This window comes from Megascapheus bottae, unplaced genomic scaffold, assembly GCF_031878675.1.
Source record: "Megascapheus bottae isolate mThoBot1 unplaced genomic scaffold, mThoBot2.hap1 HAP1_SCAFFOLD_40, whole genome shotgun sequence".
NCBI lineage: Eukaryota > Metazoa > Chordata > Mammalia > Rodentia > Geomyidae > Megascapheus > Megascapheus bottae.
In genome coordinates this window covers 728,350-744,840 of record NW_028327715.1, presented here as the reverse complement: position 1 = coordinate 744,840, position 16,491 = coordinate 728,350, and the positions used below count along the sequence as shown (strand labels likewise).

The following is a 16,491-nucleotide window of genomic DNA, read 5'->3' as shown; positions in this document are numbered from 1 at the left end:
GTCACATGAACTGAAGCAGGATTTGAACAGCCTGTACGTTCATGTCTCTCTTCATACACTCCTTAGCAAGGTACTAAGAGGAAACTATGACCACAACTACCTACGGTGATGATTTTACTTATCAGAATGTGTCTGTGCTAATTCTTTAAAGGTCCCCAGGATACAGACCAAAAAAGAAAAAAAAACGACAATAATAATAACCCAAACCACAAATAACTAAAGACTAAAGAATCGACTTTAAGGTAGGGACAGGAGACGGGAAAATGGAGAACAAATGGGTGACCAAGAAACATTGTACTCATAATCTGACTTACAGAATTGCAAGCCTTCTGTTTGACTACTCAATAAACATAAATACTGAAGAACCTAGATAAAGTGACAACAGATTCTTTCAGAATTCATTCAATTCTACACAAAAAAACATTTCATATTATTAGTGCTTCATGTAAAATAAAAATAAAAAAACACATGCCCACTGGAGCCATCTCCGTGGATGGAAAAGTGAAGATGACTACAGAGACACAACACAGCCCAGGGGCCAGGAAGTGGCTCCCAGAATGCATCTGCCTCTGAAAGGAACTGTAGGAAACTTTTAGGGGAGCATGGAGTGATACTATGGAAAATCCAAACTAGCTTCCACATGTTTAACAAATTCTAGGAAACAAAAAAGACATTTAGCTCCTAGAATGTGATGTCTCTAAAGTGAGTAGAGAGGATTTAGAATTTAATACTAAATGATTGTGCTTCTGAAGCTATAAGCTCACAGTCCATCCTCTAGAAAATAGGTTAGTTTTCACCCTGTGAAGTCTTTGGATAACTATCTGGAGGTCTCAAGGTCATCCTAGTCATTCATGAGCACGAGAGGTCCTCTTCTACTGTCCTTTCCTCTCTTCCTGTTTCCAGTCCAGGTTGGCATGATAACTAATGCCCAGCATGCTCTCTCTCCCTCCTTCTCCTGACTGAGGTCAGCCATCCTCTCTCTCTTGATGACACTGATCTGCCATCCACTTGAGTCTCTCTTCACCTGGACATAGTTATGAGGACCTGACCAGCAGGCTTTGCTTCTGTTCTCTCCACTGATCAAGTTCATCTGTCTCTTCTCTTTCTTCTCTCTCTGTGCTCTTCACCCAGGAAGCTGCATGCCCTTTTCTGTTGAAGCAAAAGCCCCACCATCTCTTCCGCCCACCGATATCAAGATCTCTGTGATATCCCCAGCATTTTCTAGTTGCTGTGTCACATGAAGATGGTGGAGCATCCTCTACCAGTGTGTTGATGGAGCAGCACTGGGGTTTGAATTTAAGACTTTGTGCTTGCCAGGCAGATGCTCCACTGCTTGAAGTTCACTCCAGTCATCACTGTCACAGATCAGTAGGACAGATTTGTGGCAGTCTGGATGGGAGGAGAGGCTGGGCTCAACTCTAGATATAACAAGGCCTCTGCTAGAACTCATCCTTACCCACAAGTGGTAAGAATTGATTGGCCCATTGATCTTTCTAGGCCATGCCAATCCCATCACCATTTCACAGAGCAGCACCCCAGACAATGGAGACCACTGAAGATTGGAATCCAGGAGTGTGGGCCCTGGTGTGTGTCCTAGTTCTTCAGTGAATATGTGGACACATGCCAAAACGTACAATGCTTACGAATTAGCCTGGGGAGATGTTTCAGAAGGAACTGTTAGGTTTGAATATTCACACTCGATTAAAATTCTTGTGGTTCCATACTCTGGTCGTTATGATTTTCTTCTTTCACCTCTACTATGAGAGTAACCTTCTATGTGTTATGATCTAGAAAAGTTGGGAGGATTCTCAGTGGACTCTGCATGCACAGGGAAGGCTGGCCCCTTCTGCACTCTAATGAAGGAAGGGCCTGTCCTCCTTCCACTAAGCAAGCATTCAGTTTAGTTTCACTACACTGGGGTTTGCTAACATCACTCTCATGTGTGGGACTGGAGGTTGAGGTGATCTCACAGAACTTGGTGAAGGATTGAGTCCTGCTTAATTCCTCAGGGTCAAGCAAAGCACTAGGTGCATGCTCAGGTGCTTGTCTGCAGGCTGGTGATTCTGACCTAGTTCCCCAGGGGATAATTGCCCCCACACTACAGGTGGAATATTCCACTGAGGGCCTGGACAAGCACATCTCCCTGGGCCTCCAACAGACCATTGCCGTGTTTAGTTTTAGCTTCCTTGTGAAGCCCTATATATAGCCCAAACATGTCTCCAGCACAACCTCCAATCCCTCAGGAAGGACTGTTCCTCAACCAACAGTCTTGACCTGTTGTTCATCAAGTCCAGCTCTTCTTCTTCCATTCTCCTCCATTGTGTTAACACAGGAAGCACATTCTCAAATTTGAATAACTTCTCAAAGAACATTTGCAGTACAGAGAAGCAGATTGGGAAGCATCAATTTACACACTATTCAGGGATATTTGTGTATTCCATGTGGCTTTCCTTTCACTATATTGTCAAGAATTGTGCTTTGGAGAATCTCAAGCGCATGTGTCTAAATAGAATAACACACTGAAGGACAGATGTGGACTCCCTGTCATTGATCTGTGTGTAACAATCACTGGACAAAAGACAAGAGCAGACATTATGCAAGACGCAGCTATTGAGGGAATGAAGGACACTAGACAAACATAAGTTGATGCCACCCACTCTAGTGAATGTCCTCCATTATAGTCCTGAGCACCAGGGCTGGACACACATGTGAACTTATTGACAGCTACAATGCCAACCGAGTCTTTCAGAGCTGGGAGCATTTTTGTATACTCTTTAGGACCTTGTAAGGAGAAGGGCATAATACCAGGTAAAAGGGATCATTTGATGTTTTGCTTCCCTATTTCTATTGAAATATTGTTTTTTCTTGACCTATTTCTCTAACCTGGAAATTTAGTACTGTGTTGTATGAAAGGAAGCAGCATGGATATGTATCTCATTCATGACTTCTAAGGTCAGAATTCCCAATTTCCTCATTTAGGATTATATCAGTCATAGGCTTGACATACCTAGCTTTGGTTGTCTTTAGGTATACATCATCTATCGCTAATTTCTGCGCATCATTCGTTTATCATACAGTTTTGTTGAATTCCTTCCTAAGCTTTTGCTGCATTCTGAAAATCATCACTAGATGATAGTTGTTGAATCTGTTGGTCGGCTGTATTATATTTATTAAATTGAATATGTTGACCGATCCTGGAATCTGTCGTAGGAATCCAACTAGATTGTGGTATGTAGTCTATTGAATGTACTGTTGGATTCTGTTTGTACATATTTTATTGAGAACATTTTTTCTATATTCAGCAAGGAAATTGGACATGATTCCTTTTTCTGTTCCAATCTTCTGAAACTTATACATCAGGGAAAGATTGACTTCTAGAGTGAGCTTGATTCTGCTCTTCCATTTTTTGGAATACTTTGAAAAGCATTCATATTAGCTCTTCTTTAATGTTCTGGTTGATTTAGGTGTTGAATTTTTCTAAACCTGTGCTTTGATTGCTTGAATGAGTATCGCTATTACAATTTCATTGTTCTCTCTGCTTAAATGGTTTCTCTGCCGTTAATTTAGCCTTGGAAGTTCAATGGAAATCTAGAAATGTATCACATTTGTCTTTATTTTTCAGTGTCTTAGAACATAGCATTCAATGTACACTGGTATTCATTTTCTCCATTTTTACATGTATTTTAACTAGAGTCTTTTTCCTCCTTGTTTTGGTGGGTGTTTGACAAGATTTGTCTATCTTACTTATTCTGCAAGGAACCAAGTTTTAGTTTCATTGATTTTTTATATTATTTTAGTCATTCATTAATGTCTGCCCTAATCTTCATCATCAATTTCTGCCTATTCTCCTATCCTATGTTATTTCATTGAAATCCCTCTTTATATATGAAGGTCCTCATCACTAGAAACATTTCTCTTCCCACCGCCTTTGCTGTATCCCAGAGGTCCTTGTAAGTGATGCTTTCATTTTCATCGGATTCTTGAAATTTCGTGATTGCCACACTATTTCTTCTTCATATTTAAGGATACATGCTGAATTTCTATGAACTTGAGTAGTTTCTGTACTTTTCTTTCGTTGACATCAAGTTTTATTGCTTTATGATCAGAAGGAAAAAGGAAATTATTTCTATTCCAGTCTATTTGTTCATGCTTCCTTCTTATCCCAAAACCCTATCAATTTTGAAAATGTTCCATGAATACCTGGGAAGATTGTATTGTGCAGATGCTGCATAAAATAGCCTGTATTTGTCCATTAAGTCCATTTGGTTGATAGTGCCATTCAATTCTGATGATTCTTGGTTCATGTTTTTGAGGGCAGGAATGGTATGGGTATCCTTCCTGTTGGAGACTGAGGTATCACAGCACCCCAGTAACACTAGGTTGGACTCCATCTGCACTAGCAAATGCAGTGCTGTTTGCTTCATTAGTTTAGATGCGCCAACAGGAGAGCTACATGTGTGAAAATTGTTACCTCTTCTTAAGAGATCATTTTCTTTATTAATATGAAATGATGTTCCCATGTTTCTTTCAGTTTGTCTCTTGTAATTTTCATATTCCATATTGTATATGTTCAGTGTTTGAAATATAGAGTATCTAGTCCTTCTTTTTCCTGATCTTGTCTGATTGGTATCCTGAAAGCTTCCTGTAGGAATCTCAATGGAAAACTCACTTCACCTGGAGATCAGATACCTGTCCCCAAACAATGGAGAACACCCACTGAAAAGGAAAAACGGTTTATATTGCCTCATGTTTCCTGTCCAAACATATCTGTTGGCTATATTGCTCTGGCACAGTACATCAAGAGAGTTGAAAAAGAGGCCTATGGTATATGGTATATATTTACTTGTTTAATTGAAATAGAGAAGGAATGGGGAAACACAAATGATTGAGTAGGGGTTGCGGGAAGAAAAATGAGAAAACAACATAGGAAGGGGAATCAGTGTTCGAGAAGTTATGTACCCAATGTGTGATGAATGTAACTGCAATCCCCCATCCATCTCCCAGACATTAGAATACAATTAAAAGAAGCTCAAGGACAGTGCCCAGATCCAGAATGTAAGCCTCAGAACTGGCACCAGGAAAGAACACAAACATTAACCACTTCATATCTGTCTTCCAAGCTCCATTGGAGGCATAAATAGGAGCATCCCAGTCCAGAGGTCAATGTGGATGAGGGGACATGAAGGGACAGGTGTCCAAGGAATATCATAGGGCCTGCAAATGACATCACCTTTCCAAGCTGAAATACAGTGTCCCCTAACCCACTGGGGATAGCCACACATTTGGAGGAAATAAAATTTTCCTAACTCCATCAGACAGACATGCTTTAGCCAGGCCTCAATCTCAGGGCCATATGAGAACTGGCTTGTGGTTGTAGAGTGAGAGAATCTATGTCAGTGGCCAGAATATATTGGGCTGAGCCTCAATGCTTTTCGGTTTGCAGCTTGGGACATGGTGGAGCTTTAGCCCTGAGGCCTGTCCACTGGTCATCCCATAGAATCTTTATGGTTCCTCAAATTTCCATTGCCCTGTTCTATCTCTGCGGAGTCACCAGCTTAGTACACTGGAAATTGTAGTAAGAGGTATACAGGACTGGGCACCAGGAGGCACAGAGCCCATCTGTATCTCCTCTAAGGTGGTATGGCTGATGCACCCAGGTCTACCTGGGGAGAGTAGTATTGAACTGTTGCTGAAACACTGAATGGATGAGGTCATGCTCAGGACAAGCAAGTGGTGAGAAAAGGGGTCGTCTGGGGAGGGTGTGTCAGAAGGAAGGGCTCAACTGAAAGGACCTCCAGAGATAACCTCACTTCCTTCACAGTGGAACTTAGAACCTTGGTATCCCGGCACCCACAGTCAACACAAGCCCCCAACTGCTCACTTGTGTGGCTTGCAGACGTTCAGGCTCGGGCCTCATGGAAGAGCACAGAGGGTGCCTGGCCCAGCACAGAGGGTGCAGGCCAGACCTGGCCATGGACACTTCTGGAGATGTTGTTATTGGACCCAACAGGTGACATGGGGAGGTTCAGGGCAGTGAGAGTCTGGGTAGCTGAACATACGTAATTTCATGTTCATTAACGGGTCTCTTCTCCTTATGTGTGTGTGTGTGTGTGTGTGTGCGTGTTTGTGTGTGTCTGTGTGTCTGTGTCTGTGTGTGTGTGTGCATGTGTGTGTGCTTGTGTGTATGTGTGGTTAATAATTCTTTAAGTAATTCACCTGACCCTATGTTTGTGCATTCCATGTACCTTTTTTTTAGCATAGAGCTATTAAGTATGCTTTGTCAATAGTCATGTGCATGCGTACTAAATAAATGACAACCAAAAATCAGAGATGTGTACTCATATTCGTTGACTCTCTGGCTAATCCACACTCCTGTAAACATGTGATGACACACTACTCAGGATGAAACATAAGGAATATGCTTGCTCTCAAAAGGGAAGGCCAGGTGAAAGTCATCGTAAGAGAACACAAACATTGCCAAGGGCTAAGTTCTTTTTGCTAGAGTCCCCTCAGCTTTCCTTTCTCAGGTTAGTACTATAGTGCATGCGACACACGTTCCTATGGCACTTGGTTACTTGGACATTTAACTCTCACAGGATTTCCTCCATAGGCTTCCTTTGAATCTCCTTCACATCTCAGAGTCCAGAGTAGCTAGAGTGCAGGCATGAGCCACTGTCACTGAGCTTGTTTCTTTCATCTTAGAAAAGGAATGAATCAAAGCATGACAGGACGGTTGATTTTTGGATTGTTTGTTTGCTTGTTTGTTTTCCAGTTATGCATCGAACTTGAGACCTTATTTGTAAGAGAGACAAGCCCATGGGCCTGTAAACCTTAATCACAGTTCATTTTTCAATACGTGGACTCCTCGTTAGTGCATTGTTTGAGTATGGAAGATACTAAATGGGAAAAGAGTACCTTGATCCAATCCTCCCTATGAATGGTGGTCATCCCATAGGCATGAGGTTCAAGAGACCCGTGATCACCCACCCACGCAGGACTGCAGCCTCTCATAGAAAATGTCACTGGAATTGCAGAGAACATACACTGGACTTATATCACAGGTTATTCCATTTAAATGCACAGGGCCGGGAATGTGGCCCAGGGGTAGAGTGCTTGCCATGCATGCACAAATCCCTAGGTTCAACTCCTCAGTACAACAGAAACAGGAAAACCTGCAAGAGGCGCTGAGAAACAAGAGGTAGAGCCTTGGCCAGAATCTCTAGGAAACACCAACCCACAAATAACTACTCCAAAAAAGTAGGCAGTGACCCTGTGGCTCAAATGCTACAGCACTAGTATAGGAAAAAATGAAGTTTAAGGACAGCTCTCAAGCATAGATTTAAAGATATCCAGACTGGTAAAAGAAAAGCAAAATTATATTTGGCAATTCAGTCAAGGCTTCTGAGAATTACTTGCATATATCCATAGAAGAGAGAGATGCACAAACATATAAGTATATAGAAGTGTGTGTGTGTGTGTGTGAGTTTGTGTGTGTGTGAGTGTGTGTGATCTCTCAAGAAACTCAAGGGTATGATGTTACATAGTGGAGATAGAAAGCAGCTGCTCTATGTAGTCGAGAGTTCCAGCATCCTAGATCTAATGACTCTCCTCAGTGTGTAGGCCCTTCCACTGTTAAAGAAGCTTCATTCTTGTACAGATGTTCCATGTCTCATGATGTCCTGTAATGCTGACTTCTATGCAGTCCAATAATTGCTAGAAAAGTGATTTCACTGCAGAAAATGGACAAACATATTTCTGAATTCAAATAATGCCAATGAGGCTAATAGGCCTCAAAGGAGTATGTCACCAGATGACCATGAACCTCACATTCAAGAAGCTGCACACAGAACATTCTCCAACAATGATCCACTGCCAGGATACACAAATAGCCTAAAAAATACCTGTGCCAACCCATCCTCTCCACAGCCCCTGATGCCCAGCCTTGCCTGTCCTTACCATGGCCTTGCAAACAGGAGTAGAGCATTGATGTAGTGTTTTAGGATTCTACTGACCCTAGGAAGGCTGGCAGAGTAGAAGGCCTGGCTGGGTCACCAAGAGAACAGTGAGGTGGGGAGATAGCCCAAGTGTGGCTCTTGGAATTGAGGCAGCAGAGTCACCAGTGGATGTGAACCAGCAGCCAGTTCATGCCAGGCATACAACAGACCCCATGGAGACTCCATGCAGTGGGGAGGGATTGGAGAGCTGCAGGAGTATGGGGAGCTCCCTGGAGAGGGCAGAGTTGCTCATCCCTTGATTGGGTGCTGGCTCCCTGGAATTCTCTTCAATCCCTCTTTGGTTCCTGAGGACTGTCACTACCTCCACCACCAAAGAAGCTTGGCTTGGGGAGATACTGATGTCCATGTTTCAAATGAGTGCTGAGAGTGTCTGGGGTAGCCGCTGGCCAGGTTTCTGACTCTGCTGCCCCCCATCTGCCCCTAGTGCCATCTCTTCTATCCTGGACATGTGGCTGGATGAGTACGGGGAGGACTTCTGCCAGCCTGCACACTTTGCCTGCCTCAAGCAGTTGCTGCCTCACCTGAAGAGGCACATGACTGGATCACACGTGGAGAGCCGTGCACAACTGCTCCTGGCTCAGATGGAGGCCCAAGAGCCAAGCCAGACACAGCCTGATGGTGTGGAAACTGGGTGGGAAGACAGAAGAAAGAGGCGGGATGAATGTGGGCCATCAGACGGTGGAGAAGGCTCTAATATAGGCCTTGTGCCAGGAAGAAGAAAGATGCTGGAACATAGAGACTCTGCAGAGAAGTTGAAAATCAGGATGTGTAGAGGGATCCAGGTTGGGAAGTCAAAGGGAAGAGGGTCTTTATTCTCTTTTCAAAGCCTCGGGACAAATCCTCCATGGAGAGGGCCTTGTCTTCTCCTGCAGCTCTAGCATTAACCCAGTGTTTGTCTAAGTAGAAGAGGAAGGCAGCATTGAGCTCCAAGCTCTGGCATGCAGCCTAATTGCAGGAACATTACCAGGATTAGACCAACACCCAAAGTCAGCCTTGACTCTACTGTACCATGAGATGGGAGCAGCAGCATCAGGTGTGGGTGGCAGCCATGTCTTCCCGGGACACTGAGGCTATGTCACATGCAGTACCAGCCTCCTTTGCTCTGTCGATTGGGAGCCAGTTCGAAACTTGGCCTCATGGAAGACTCCCAAGGGAACCAACAACCTGGCACCTGGTCCACAGCTTGGGTGGGATCCCTTAATTTATGGAGAATCGAAATAGGACCCGCCATGCTTTCCTCACAGGATCTTCCCATCCTTCTTCAGGAAGCACAGGGGAGGGACTGAACCAGGAGAAGAAAGAGGTCTTGGATTTCCCTCCCCTGTTGGTGGCCGAGCAGCTCACCAGGATGGACTTGGTGAGGCCCTGGGCAGTGAAGTGTGCATGAGGCTTCCTTCTGTGCATGGCTGCATTCTCATCCTTCTCCTTCCCCTAGAGCCCAAGCTTTCATCCAGCCTGAGCTTCACCTTGGCTCAAGCTTCCTAGCAACACTCTTTAAATGCAGACACTAAAGTGTATATGACACCTCTGTGTCCCAGGGGCTATGCGTGGAGAGGTGCAGCCAGAATCCCAGCTCCTCCGCATTCGGCAGGGACCACATGAGCCCAAGCAATTATGAGGATTCTGGTGTGTGTGCCAGAGCCTAGTTTAGAAAACAGAAAGTGCTACAGAAGCAGCATCTGTAGATATGAACCAAAGGACAGGCACAGGGTGACTTGGGGAGGGCAGAAATTCGGGCTAGGTCAAGGAGGAAGAGTCACATTGCACAGCAGACCCTGACATGAGGTAGGGACACTCAGGGGTCCTCCAGGGTTGCAAAGTGGCATGACATCCCTACAAACCCTCACCCAATCTCCAGAGACCCCTACACAGCCTGAGTTCTCAGAGCATCTAAGGGACCCAATCTGGGGCGGGGCACTGTGCTGTGTGCCAGGCAAGGAAACACTCCTTCCTTTGGCAGGGGCTGTTCCTGAAGGTGGTGCCCCACCACTGCCTGCATTCTGCCATTTCCCAGTAGGACAGACATGACATGGAGAACTTGGCCCCCACCATCCGGGCCACCTTCACACAGTTTGACCAGGGGTTCTCCTGCGTGCTCACCACCTGCTTAGGGGACCACAGCATGCAGCCCTGCTCCAGGGCAAGAGTGCTAGAGCATTGGATCTTGGTAGCCATAGTAAGACACAGCTGCTGCCTAGAGACTCTCCCTTCAGGCTCTTGTATTCTGAGGTGTGGCAATGTGCTCAGAGCCCTGTATGGACTCCAGGCCCTCCTGCCCAAGGCCATCTTGTCTGGACTCCCACATACCACACATGCAATGGTGCTCACTCCTTCCTCACACTCACGACCCAGAGGCAACTGCACCCAGGCCTGGTCAGCTCCCCAGAATCCTTGTACTGACCCTGGCTTAGCCCAGCCAGCAAGGCATCAGGTGGCAGCAGTAGCATGCAAGGCTCACACCCCCTTCCTATGAAGGAATGCAGAGTCCTAAGGAACTTCTCCTCCCTCCATGCCATCCTCTCTGCTCTGCACAGCAGCGCCATCCAGCGCCTGGACAGCACATGGCAAGAGGTCTCCAGGTGGGTCCCTCTCTCCACAGAAGCTGTGCACACACAGGGACTAGCCAGCTTCAACACCAGCCCCAGAGCCAAGCCTGTATGACCTGGGCTGCTAGCCAGGAAAACAGGGACAGTGCCTGCATTATGCCTGTTCATGCATCGGCAAATGTTCAGTTCAATGTCTCACGGAAGCTGGACAGAGACCCAGAGGAGCTGTCCAGGGTTTCTGTGATAATTCTACATTTCTGTCCAATGGAAATCCAAGCACAGTTGTCTAATAGAACTGGGCTGGACTCCACTGGGACAGGAAGAAGAAATTGCTTCCAGCTCCAGGCTCCTTGGAGCTTCATGCAATCATTTGAAAACCTCCTGTTCAGACAACTTGCAGGCCTGACTCTAAAACAAAACCAAGCCTGTCTCCCTTCTCTCTCACTTTCCCATTTGTCACTTCTCTCTGTCCCTCCTACAGAGACAGCATGCAGATATACCAGAAACTCTCAGAGATCGTTTCTCCTTCATGCTCTTACTTCCGGACCAAAGTGCTATTCTTTCAGGTAGAGAGAAAGGGGTCAGAAAGAACAGGGCTAAGAAGGCAAAAGTGGGATCCAGTTCCAAAAAGAAATGCTTTCCCGTTTTTTTTTTTCTCCATTCTCGATCTTGAACTCAGGGCATGGCTGTTGTCCACCGTTTTTAATACTCAGTGCTCTTCATTTTCAGTCACAAGCCCACTCCACGTTTGGAGTTGATTGTAATTCACAGACTCAGTGACTGTGGTTTGAACTGGGATCCTCCGATCTCAGGCTCTTGAGTACCTGGTATGTAAGTCACCTGCACTGATCAGGAGTGAGTTGCTCTGCCATGGGATATTTCACAACTGTCCTTGGAGCCAACCAGACATAGTACACACTTGTTTGGGATCTTAACATTCAGACCTAGGATGTCTACCTGAAGGAACTGTGTCTCTCTGTGCTCTCCCTAGATCAGATGCTGCTCACCACCATACAAACACAGAGAATGACTAGACAGGGGAACTGAAGGTGGCTGGGGCTTTTCTTGACAAGGGAGGCCAGGCACTGCTCACTCAGCCCTGAAATCTCAGCTGGACATGACTGCGAGCCCAAACCTTGAGACTGAACCATGAAACCCCCCAAGTGAACTAGTCGTTCAGACAGTCACCTACACAGATCAAGAAAGGAAAAGATGTATCTACCTCTACATTCCAACATACTGAGCTCCTTCACACACGATTCCAGAAGCCTCAGTGGGAAGGGCTACAGACTGCACTCCTCAATGCCTTGACCCGCTTATCCACTACAGTATATCTGGGGAACTCCCCACCCAGATGCATAGAGAAAGATTTCTGCCAGGGCACAGACACATAGGGAAGAGCTTTGTGGGACAGAAGCTTTCTCATGATTCAGAGCCCCTCCCCTAGGTGAGGAAATCCAGAACTTTTTTGTTAGGAAGTTAGCTGAAAGTCCATAATCCTCTCCCTCCTGGACTCTTCTACCCTCCGGCCCATGACAATTATGGGAGCACTCACTGACTGGACCCTGCTCACAGAGTTAGAGTGTCTCTTCTATGATTGCCTACAGTGAAGTGGACAGGCCACCATCCCTTCCTATTCCTCGGTCCTCTCCTCTCACCTATGAAGACTGAGGAATTCGGATGACTGATGAGACATTGAGGAGAAAGAAATTTCCAGGAATCCAGAGAAGGCATTGGCAGAGAAACTCAGGACAGCACCAACAGTGGGAGAAACCACTGGATGCCATACCGCCCAGAGGATAGTTATTTATTTGCAGAGTTTGCAGATGAGGAAGCAGGCAGAGAGAGTCCAGTTCACAGCATGGCATCCCACAGATATGCTGAGGCAGAGACTTAACCAGAACAGAGCAGCAGGTGGCACTAGCTTTGGCACCATCCATGCTCAGGTCAGGGATAAAGGTTGAGAGGACACAGGTCTCAGGAGTTCTGCTCTCCATTGTGACAGGAGCCTGGTGATTTTGCCCCCAAGGAGAAGAAGGCCAAGACAGGCCAGAGGCAGGCTGAGGACATGGTGAGTGAATGTGTCGTGAATGCACCAAGACTGCCTGTAAGAGAAGAGAAGAGAGGTCTGCTTGCTCATCTTACCTCTTGTTCCCCTGCCTGAAATAACTCCATAGACATGGGATTTGATTCTGATAATCCCTTGTCCTGAGTGGCTGCCAGAGACAAAGGAGGAGGAGAAGCCAGAGCATGGCAAAGCCTGTGTGGCAGGTGGCCTTAGAGGCTCCCTAAGTTGGGGAGGTGTCAATGCCACCCTTATACTGTTTATTATCCTAAGTGCACAGAAGGGGCTCTAACAGATTGGCCAGAAGGTCCTCAGGTGACTCTGACAAGAAAGGCCCTGTGAGGATGGAGGCTGTCTGGGGAAGCCTGCAATGGGGTCCTAGGCCATGGCACATCAACCCATCCAATCCCACAGGTTCACATCAAGGGCACCATGCCCTACCTGAGAACTTTCCTGGGAGACTTCCGAATGATCGACACGGCCTTTAGGGACTTCCTGGATGTGAGTAGTCTGGGCATCACTGAGCTCCTGGGGTTGGGACAGAAAGTCTCCTGCTGTGTGCTGACCTCTGGCACAGTGCAGTTTCTTAAGATATCACTGCATCCATCTTAAGAAGGGACATCCAGAGCTGCTGGGACAGGGAGCTAGGGCACAGAGCACAGCTGGGACTCAAGTCCCTCTGGAAACAAATGGGCAGTTGGGATCACTGGAAAACAAAGGACAGGCCAAGCAGGCACCAGTGCGTCCAGCTCAGCTGAGCCCTCAGTCTCCCCATGTCCTCAAAAGATTTGGCAAATGATAACCAAACCTCTTTGGAGATGTGTCCAGGTCCCATCTAGGACTTGGTTCACAGGCACATGTAGATGCCCTCTGTCCCATGGAAGAGGACCAGCCCCTGACAGGGAGGACTGAAGGGAGGAAGGGTGGGGTTCTCCTCACATTGTTCTCTGCCTTCTAGGAGGGAGTCATCCATTTTGAGAAATTGAGAAAGGTGAGTTTCAGGTGCACTCCTGGCTGGATGGGGACCAGCAGCAGAGTCAGCTTCAGTCACCATGACCGGTAGGGAAATTTGGTTCAGAGTGCAGATCTTTCCTGACGACAGGGTGGGGATGTGAAGTGGGAGAGGAGAGCTTCCTGTGAATGAGTGTGGACAGTTATGAGAGCCACAGCACCCTGATGCACTGAGGGTTCCCAGAGCAAAGCCTGGTGAATGGTCTTCCCCTGGGCATCACAGCACAGCCCTCCACTCCTCATGTTCTCCCTGGCCAGGAATATGCAATCATGGAGCAACTGAAGCAGCTACAGGCAAGCTGCAGCTATGAACACATCACCCCAGAGGAGATGTTTCTAGGCTGGTTCAGGGGCCTGGAGCAGCTCAGCGAGGAGGCCAGGTGAGCTGGGAGGCACTAGGACAGGGAGAGTGGCCTGTCACTGGGATGTGGTGTCAGCCTGAGTGTCACATGTCTGGAAATGAGGACTTACACTCCCTAGGGGCAGTGACCAGGTGGGTGGCAGGCTCAGAATTCCAAGCAGACTCTGGGAGGTCCCAAGCTTCAATTTGGTCAGCTCACCTCACACTGTTGACCTAGATAAGAGTTTTCTAACTAGAAGTCCACTCAACACTTCTTTCTTTTCCTTAGTTAAAAACAATTCTTACTTTTATCTGGGTCACTGTATAACTAGATATAGCTAAACTCTGATCAATGAAGTGGGAATATTTAGTGACAAATTCTGGAAAAAGATTTAAGAGAGAACAGGCAGGATAGATAAGGCCTTTGCCATCTTCCTATCTGGCTGCCTGTAACTCTGATCTGATGGTCATGGTGACGAGGGTGATCACCAATAGGAACGGTAATTAAGAACCCAAAGGGAGGCCACCCCTCTCGTGGCCCTTTCATTCCCTGCAATATGCTCCTCATCTACCCTGAGACAAGCTGGCCAACAGATATCCCAACTGGAGCCAAAAGGATGCAAAAAAAGAAAGGGAAGGCAAGCAACTTCCTTCCAAGGACTTGTCGCAGAGGTTGTGAACGTTTCGAAGACATTCTGTTGGAGGAAACGTAGTCACCTGGTCACATCTAGCTTCAGGAGAGGCTGAAATAATGGCACGGGCTGGGAAGCCATAGGCCCACCTAGTTCTAATGCTAGAATGAAGAATTAATGATGCTTTAAAAAAAGAATTAGGGATGTTTAAATTTTATTTCCACACAAGGGACACACACACACACACACACACACACACACACTCATACATCAGGTCAAATCTGATATGCAATGAAGACAGCTCTGTCTACTACCATTTTACAACATAGCTGTGCAAACAATTTTAAAGATCCATGCTTGCTCCATGAAAGAGTATCTTAGTCAAAATACATACGTGTCCATTCTAAAAGGTCCCTGCCCCTGCTATGCAGCTCTTCTGTCATTAGATAGAGAAAAACAGAGTCTATGGATAGTAATAAACTGGATGTTTAGAAATGGAGAAAATAGAAAACCTACTCTTAAGTGTAGCTGTGACCTAATATTTGAGCTCCAACTAATATGAATATAAATTGATCAAATGTCAAAGGAAATATGAGAACCCTTGGGTGCCTGAAAGTTTGGTTTAAAAAAATCCTCACATCTGTCTTTATTACTCCCTTTGACCAAGATATCAATGACACCTTAGTAGAGGATATAGGATAAACAGAGCCAAACATGCATGAACTGGAAAAATGAAGACATGAGAAAAGCCACTTAGAGCATTTAATAGACAATACAAAGTAAGGCAGGCACCAGTGGCTCACACATGTAATCCTTGCTAAGCAGGAAGCTGTGATATGAGCACTGCAGTTCGAAGCCAGCCAAGGATAAGGAAAGCCTATGAGACTAAGTTCCATGCCTTCTGCCCCCAGCACCATTTTTTCTCTTCTCTTGGCATGCCCCTGACTTCGTGGAAATGGCTTACTCTTGTTTGTGCTCATTCATGCCCTGTCTCGTCTTTATAATTTTACTGCCTGCCCTTTCCCCAGAGGACATCCAGAAACTGGCTGGCCTTTGGCATCTGTTCAGCTGAAATTCAGCTGAGAACTTTCCAGATGCAGCATTACCACTATCCTCTCTAGAAAGCTGTCATTTGGTGCTGGCAACACCTCAGGTCAGCTGTCCCGTGGCCTGCTTCTCAGCCGTTTCACTTTACTTGAGACCCAGAAACAGTAAAATGAAGCCAGGAATCCTTTCATCCCTTGCAGAACAGGTATTGGTCACCAGTGGCCTCTGATCAGGATCTCAGATGCTCCAAGCATTGAATTGCAAGGACCCACTGTAGTCTAACCCTTAACGTGAGGGCAGTGAGAGGACACTGCGCTGCAAACCAGCAGAAGGCAGAGCCAGGTGCAGAAATCCCGGGAGCTTCAGTACTTACTTACAGGTACTTATTTACCTTACTGCAATGCAATGAATCCTCTAGATGAGGTAGGTGGCCTACTGCTCAGTTGTCCTCTAGCTTCATTAGCCTTTACAACCCCATTCTCCTGTTCCATGAGAGATGTCAAATCAATATTATTAACTGAAACTCTAAATGTCCAGTATATAGAAATACACTGAAGTCAAGAATGTGGTGTAACTAAATTTGTATTTCTGCTGAGAAATGTGATCCACCTTCCTTTACCTCTGATAGCCCTGCTTTCTGGTGACCTCTCAACCTCAAACCAGGGTATAATTCCCTGCAGCCTCTGAAAGCTTCCTGTTCTATAACTCATTCTCACCTGCAGAAGAGGGCTGAGGAGCTCATTTCTAATGTGGTTAATAACAAGTCTTAATCCAGGCACACTGGTGGCTCATGCCTGGAATTCTACCTCCTCAGGAGTCTGAGATCTGAGAAGCA

The 16,491-nt window shown here is 46.1% G+C and overlaps 1 protein-coding gene across 1 annotated transcript; it reads left to right on the top strand.

Annotated features, from left to right (window-relative positions):
- Positions 1-5,876: 5,876 nt before the first annotated feature.
- On the top strand, positions 5,877-9,030 carry LOC150039282 (uncharacterized). Its single transcript, XM_090327873.1, has 2 exons — positions 5,877-6,010; positions 8,440-9,030. The coding sequence occupies exons 1-2, from the start codon at positions 5,916-5,918 to the stop codon at positions 8,891-8,893; spliced, it is 549 nt and encodes a 182-aa protein (XP_090183999.1). The 5' UTR covers positions 5,877-5,915; the 3' UTR covers positions 8,894-9,030.
- Positions 9,031-16,491: the final 7,461 nt, after the last annotated feature.

Excerpts from the sequence above, each read along its gene's own strand:
- LOC150039282 (XM_090327873.1), top strand. The coding sequence starts at position 5,916 with ATGGAAGAGCACAGAGGGTGCCTGGCCCAGCACAGAGGGTGCAGGCCA. Across the intron at positions 6,011-8,439 it reads GTTGTTATTGGACCCAACAG|TGCCATCTCTTCTATCCTGG; the intron begins GTGACATGGGGA and ends ATCTGCCCCTAG.